At 51.0% G+C, this 6577-nt stretch overlaps 1 protein-coding gene across 1 annotated transcript; it reads left to right on the top strand.

Moving 5' to 3' along the window:
• The first annotated feature begins 1953 nt into the window (after positions 1 to 1953).
• Positions 1954 to 3611, top strand: LOC128279137 (uncharacterized). The gene is made up of 3 exons (XM_053017857.1): positions 1954 to 2001; positions 2083 to 3315; positions 3405 to 3611. Exons 1-3 carry the CDS (start codon positions 1954 to 1956, stop codon positions 3609 to 3611), a joined length of 1488 nt encoding a protein of 495 aa, XP_052873817.1.
• Positions 3612 to 6577: the final 2966 nt, after the last annotated feature.

Below are 6577 nucleotides of genomic sequence, written 5' to 3' on the forward strand. Positions count from 1 at the left end.
CACCAACGGTGACTCGTTCAGTGACTTTGCTCTCGATTTCATCAGTTATTGGAGAAATGGCCTCCCCTATTGCTTGGGTTACCGACGGTCCAAAACTTGACAGTTCTTGCTGTAGACCAACTATGTATGCATCGGCGGTTGCTACGTTGTCAGCCGCTGTCTGGAGCGTGTACTGAATGACCGGCAAGTACGCTTTCACATTATTGATGGACCCTACCAATGCGTACAACTTCGCCGGAGTAAAGTATTGACTTAGAGTCGTTGCCGGTACATTCGCGTTACCGTTATTGGCTGCCACAGCCGAGGTGAATGCGTCCTGCATGGCTTGAAATTTGGCCTGCAAATCCGTCAGTCCAGCCAACAGGCGAGAAAATTCATCTTGCAGTTCGTTTGCGATGCCGTCGTACTCAATGCCTTGCAAGATGGTCACGGTATTCGCTTGTCCGCTTCCTGAGATGTATGCTATTGCAGCTCCGATCGCGCTCAGCATGGAGGCGAAGTCGGCAGCAATGTTTCCGTCGGTAGCTGCGTAGAGGCTATCATAACCGGTTTCAATACCGCCCGTAAAGAGATTGAAATTCGTTTGCACAGTAACAAGCACATTTAATGTTGTTACAAGATTCGCGTATCCAGAAACTATGGAGGAAGGCAATGAAATAGCCTCTATTGCCTGAGCAGCAGTATTAGCGAGACCCATAGCCGAGTTGATTTTAGCGCTATTCTGTATCGGTTGTGCCAATCCATAATCTGGTCTCGGATCGGCTAACAAACCCTGCGCACGTAACATACAAAAGAATCACATTGTTGATCGCGCGGCACCGCTTAATTTATGAGTTCTTCAGCTTACCTGCAGTAGGCAGATGACACTTATGACGGCTGTCAGACGATCCATTTCGAAAGAGTTTTCCCTTGTTTCAGAAAACAAAGACAATCCAATAGGCGAGCTGCATCCAGCTTTTATACGTTGGTTTGCTTTACTTTTACTTCCACGCCTCCTTCCAGATTCAATGCTTTACAGCCACAGTCACCTGTACAAACATCCAACATCCAGTGCCTCGTGGCTTAGATTTTGGCACTTTTACGCACATTTCGACATTGTGAAGGACATATGGGACTAGGACGGTGCGCCCGACTGTCGCACGCAACCCGTGCCAACTCATTAACGACGTCAATTTCAGACGAGTCGCACGTCGTAGGCTTATGTAAGGAACTGGTCGGGAGTTGGTTCTGGGTGTCCCGAAATAGAGTGCAGTAACCAACAGCGCCAGGTTATCGGTGATCGGAAGAAATTTAACTTGTTCATTACCTTTTACCGTTTTTCAAACATAGAACTGGAATTCCAAATAAAACGCAGAGCTGTTTATATAATGTCTATGAAGTTTGGTTGATTGCAAACATAATTGCCTAGACAAGAGTATATTCGTCAAGAGAATCACAGCTTTCCGAGCTCAAACCACTGTCATAACACTATTAAGCAACAAAATCAATTATCCTTCGATTTGAATCGAACCAAGTCTCCGCTGGACTCGTATCTTCATCTTTGATTTCTTTATATTATAGGGTATCTCTTATATTGGTCCATTCTCGTGTCAGACTTCTCAGCCATCCGCCAGCATCGCACGATGACAACAATATTTGGAAGTTACACAAAATAGTGACACTCTGCAACTGTTGACAGATCTGTACTCCTACGACACGGGCACGGGTAACGCAAAAAAGCGACATTTGGCTTAGTATTTTTTGTCCCTTTCCCATTCTTTCCATTGTTGCCAACTGTTTATACAGCCGTACCTTGGACCATTCGCCCTGCCACAAGTGACGGACTGCGTGTTCCGGCGAGCCGTGTTTCAGTTACCGCAAAACCGTATCACGTAACCAATCGTCTGCGGTTTCTGTAGAAGTCAGCCGCGTAGGGTTTGTTTAATTTACGTTCTATTGATCAGCCGACCCGAAATGCCACGTTGCCTGGTGCTGCTGTGCGTGGTGCAGTGTCTCCTACAGGTACGCGTTCGCTTGGTCGGCACATAGTTTGCGAATACTTAGTCTACGATTTTTCGTTTCTTGGCACCACTTCCATGGTAGGCACCATTGGTCCTCGCGAAACCCGACTTTGGTATCAACTTTCCCATCACCGACAGTGCGAAAGTGTCGAATGCGGCCATCAGCTCCAACCAGGTCCTGTTGGCAGTGAGCTTCAACACTGGACTAACGACTGAGTCCGGTTACCCAGGCCTTCAGCCGTTGGTGGATTTGCTACGCCAGATCGCCACAGGTACGGTTAGCATTGGCAGCGAACTGACGCCCCTCGTCGTCAGCCTAGTGGCGAATGTTTCCAACGATCCGGAGTCTGCCTTCGGACCCGTGTTTAGCAAAATACATGACGTCCAGCAAGCAATCAACGCTCAGTTGTTGCCGGCTACCGATGCGATCTACAACCTTATCGGTCCGCCGGTGCCCAATCAGCTGATCGATGGCTACACCCGCATCTCGGACGGGCTAGCCGATCTGGCGAGCGCATTGCAGAATCTGCAAGACGCTATCGTTGCTGGCATAACGCAGGCAGGTAGCGCCACGGCTTTGACCGAACAGCTCGTGAAGCAATTCGTCAAACCGGCGCTGGTGTACCAGGTTGTGTTTGCCACCAACCAGCTGCGGGCCTACATACCGGTGGTAAAGTATACCATCGACAGCACACTGGAGGACATTTCGCTGGCCGATGAATACCTGCTGCTGGTTGAGGACACCGTCGATGCCGCTGACACCGTGAACGAAGGACTTATCGCCGGGCTCGGCGACATCACGGATCAGATCTCGGAAACGGTCGAAACTCAGCTCGACTCGTACACGGCCCAGATCGGTACCATCACCAGCACCATTAGCAATACTGATGTTCTCAATGCTCTCGCTGGTCTCAGCAGTGGCACTGGCGCCCTGTCGAGCTCGCTCTACCCGGCCATGGAGGCGAATCTACAGGCCCTGATCGACTTGATTCGGAATGCCGTGCTCGGCAACGGTGGATCGGACGTTTTCTCGTCCGGCTTGCTCCACGACCTCATCCTGACGCTGATCGAGAACGGTGGTTTTGCCCAGTTCTGCTTCTACAAGTACTACGGCCTAGTGTTTGGTTCGCTCACGGCACTCGCCGACAGTATCGGCCAGTGCTTCGACAAGGAAGCCGAGCGCCTGGCGTACCTGCGCGATCTGTTACCGTCGCTGATCGAGCTGCTGCACTACGATTTCGAGGATGTGCTGAGCCAGTATGACGTCTGTACCAAGCTAACCGCACCGGCCGACCTGAATGCTTGCATTGCAGTGGTAAGTCACCATCAACTCGCATCATCACGTCACGGCAAGGACGAAAGAGTTTTATTTTCCTTCTTCTATCTCTCTCTCTCTGGCGCAAGCTATCCGAGTACTACCCAAACATCGTCACGGAGTTTAACCACCAGATGCAGTCAGTGTTCGATTTGATCCGCATAGAAACGACAGCGAGCGGGGTCCGCTTCCAGATATGCCTGTCGCTGCTCAAGCTCCCGGAACAGCAGGCTGAGCCGTCACTGTCCAACGCCATACGGCAGTGTGCGATCGGTGGACCCACGGAAGACGACTAGCGAGCCTGGTCCGTTGTCCTGGCCTGGCACGAAAAGAGCATTAAATAAATATCATCCACCTTCCTTCGGATGGGGCAGTCATTTTTGACATACACGTACTCGGCATTACGTCACCAAAGGGTGGTTCCACGGTGGTTTCAGGGTACATTGTTTTTTTGCGGTCTGTGCGGTAAAACTGAAACATACAGCACTCCGATCCGCGATCGTGAGGTTGGAATGTTTACACAGCAGCACAGCCGGTGTGCAGCACACAGCACCTCGAACATTGGTGGTAACTTAGCGCGACGTAGACGTAGTCGTTCCCTCTTTAATCTCCAAATAATGACCCAATTATATGATTTCATTCACGTTTAATTTTTGATCGTAAAACGACATAAGGCATGAACAATGCTGGCTAAGAAGGCATCCATTACTTTTGGAACGAAATTCAAAACTTGTTTTAAGACGTTTCCAATGGTCCGATTTGCGTCAAATATGCACCGTTTTGTTGGAAAATCTAAAGGACTATTCTTTGTCCTGATGGAACACAACAGCTCTGCCGTTGGCCGATTCTGGACAATTGCTAGCTTCAAACGGTGCAGTTGTTGACAGTAGCAGCTCATAGTAAACGATTCCTTTCAAGTCCCACCACATGGCCGTTACAATCTTCCTGGCCGTTAGTACTTATGTGACCTCCGTAGGAGCTACTTCAGAGAGTTATGGTCACGATTGTTTTCGCACAATATTGTCATGTCTATCCCATTTCCCATCCCCAGTACACATCCGTTTAAGAAATGGATCTATTTCATTCCGCAAACGCAAAGCCAAGCATTGTAAAACCGATTGACCTGCAGCTTGAATCAACTCAGCGGCGTAAGTAGAGTGGCCACTTAGCAGGAATAGTTTCTAGCTTGGCATCTTTTCATCGTTTCTATTTGGGATATAGTACACAAATTTGGCACTTGTGTAATCCATTCAACCTACAGCGATGTCCCTTTACACGGGTTAGAAATCGGTTCAAGACGATCCAAACATTTCGGACCATCGATCGATGTAATATGGTGCCTGTTGCACGTGGTTCGCCTGCCACTCGGCGGGCACTGAGACTGGCACTCACAGTCTGGCGCTCGAAACTACAGGCATGAAAATAGGTCCAACAGGAAAAAGAGATTCGAAATATTTGAAACAAACTAGGTGCTGAGTCGCTCGACCACACACATCTGAGCATAGAGCGCCCAGCAAGTGAGACAGAGAGAGGGAGAGACCCCAAACAGAGAGTACCACCCGGTTAGCAGCGCGGTTCGAACAAGAAACAGTTTATATGATTTACAGATTATTAATAGACAATCATTTAAGGCCGTCGCCGCGCCGTTGGTCACCGGCACCGGCCACCGCCTCCGACGCCCGCCTCCTCCCCCGTGTGACTGCATGCCGCTGTCCCAGTTACGGTTTGGACTAGTGCTTGCCCTTCACCACGCAAACGATGGTCGCCCGCTGGCCCCCCGCCCGAGATCCGGATACGGATGAGAGCCCAGAGTAGCGTCTCGCGGTGGAAGGCGATCATCGTGCACGGCTTGGCTATAAATACCCACTGCCCACTGCCCACCACACCCGGCGCCGCCCGGCGACGATCGGTTCATCAGACGACGATTCCCGGAACCCCGGGCCGGGCCGGACTGGGTACACCGAGCGGCAAGGTGGCCAGCCGCGGTACGGAGACCGCGTTCCCCGACACAGCACCGCGAGGACGCTGTGGTTATTATTAACGTTATTATGTTGGGCAATGTTTAAATTTAAAATATTATTGCCACCGGCCAGCAAGCGCAGCGCAGTGCAGCGCAGCGGAGCGGAACCTGTAATCGGATCCGGCAGATTGCCGTTTTTGGACCCCGAAATCTTCCGAACACACATGTCTGTTTGCGTGTGTGTTTGTTTGAAAGAAAGTGCCACTTCGGGTGTTACTACGCGTGCAAGGGACCGATTGGCACACGGACTGTTTTAGCCCTGTTGCTTCGACGATCGATTTGATAGGTAGGTCTATAAGTTAATTTTTCGAATGCAGGTTCTAATTTCGATCCTGAGGCGTTGAATAATCGAAAAGTTCCTGAGATATAAGATTGAATTGAACAAATGTTTTGGACGTGGAGAAATGTAACGCCTGACGGTTGGTACGTTCCTCCGCAACCGAGTCACACCCATCAGCATACGAATTACCTGCCCTTCCGTGGTGTCGAATCGAAAAGAAATCCCAACGATCCGCTTCACCCTGGGACACAGTTAGCGCGCGGACTCGTGGCGCCAAACGTCGGCCAACTGTCAACGGACAGCTGCCAGCCGGCCGGAGGGGTCCCGGTGAGTGATGCAAAGCGGCGCACGCGATACGGTGATGCTGTAACCTAATAAGCGATCTCAACACCTTCACCGGCCCGGCCCGGCCCTGGTCAGTCTGCCTGGGTCCGAACAAGACACCATTTTCGCTGCGCTCGATCCCCAGTGCATCGCCGAGCACGAGGAGGGCCCGCGACTAACTGTCGCCAACTGTGTGCGCGGAAGCTGAACGCCTTGCTGAACTGGTCCGCGTTTAACTCGAGTTGACGTGACGCTGATTAGCGCACGTCACGCTTCGGACAGGCAGCGGCAGCCGGACCCTGCCGTAGCTGGCCGGTAAACTCCGCACGCCGTGTGATAACGGCGTTGCTGACGGAGTTGCTATGAGCGTGCGAATTTTGGCCAGAAATAAATGCGCCAGATTGTGAATCTGCACTGGCACTGTATCCTATTCGACCGAAAATTTGAAGACGACGAAGCATACGATGGAGACGCCAGGTTACGCGTAGATTGATGAGCGCGTACCTCAAACCGCTGACCACGCTGTGCTTCGCTTCGGTTGACGTTCGGCACGAAACAATAGGTAGGGGTCTTAAAGATGGAGAATATTTTTTCGGCTACGATCTAGGTTCTGGCATTGGCTGACTGACTTATTTTCG

This window comes from Anopheles cruzii, chromosome 2 (genome assembly GCF_943734635.1).
Source record: "Anopheles cruzii chromosome 2, idAnoCruzAS_RS32_06, whole genome shotgun sequence".
Classification (NCBI taxonomy): domain Eukaryota; kingdom Metazoa; phylum Arthropoda; class Insecta; order Diptera; family Culicidae; genus Anopheles; species Anopheles cruzii.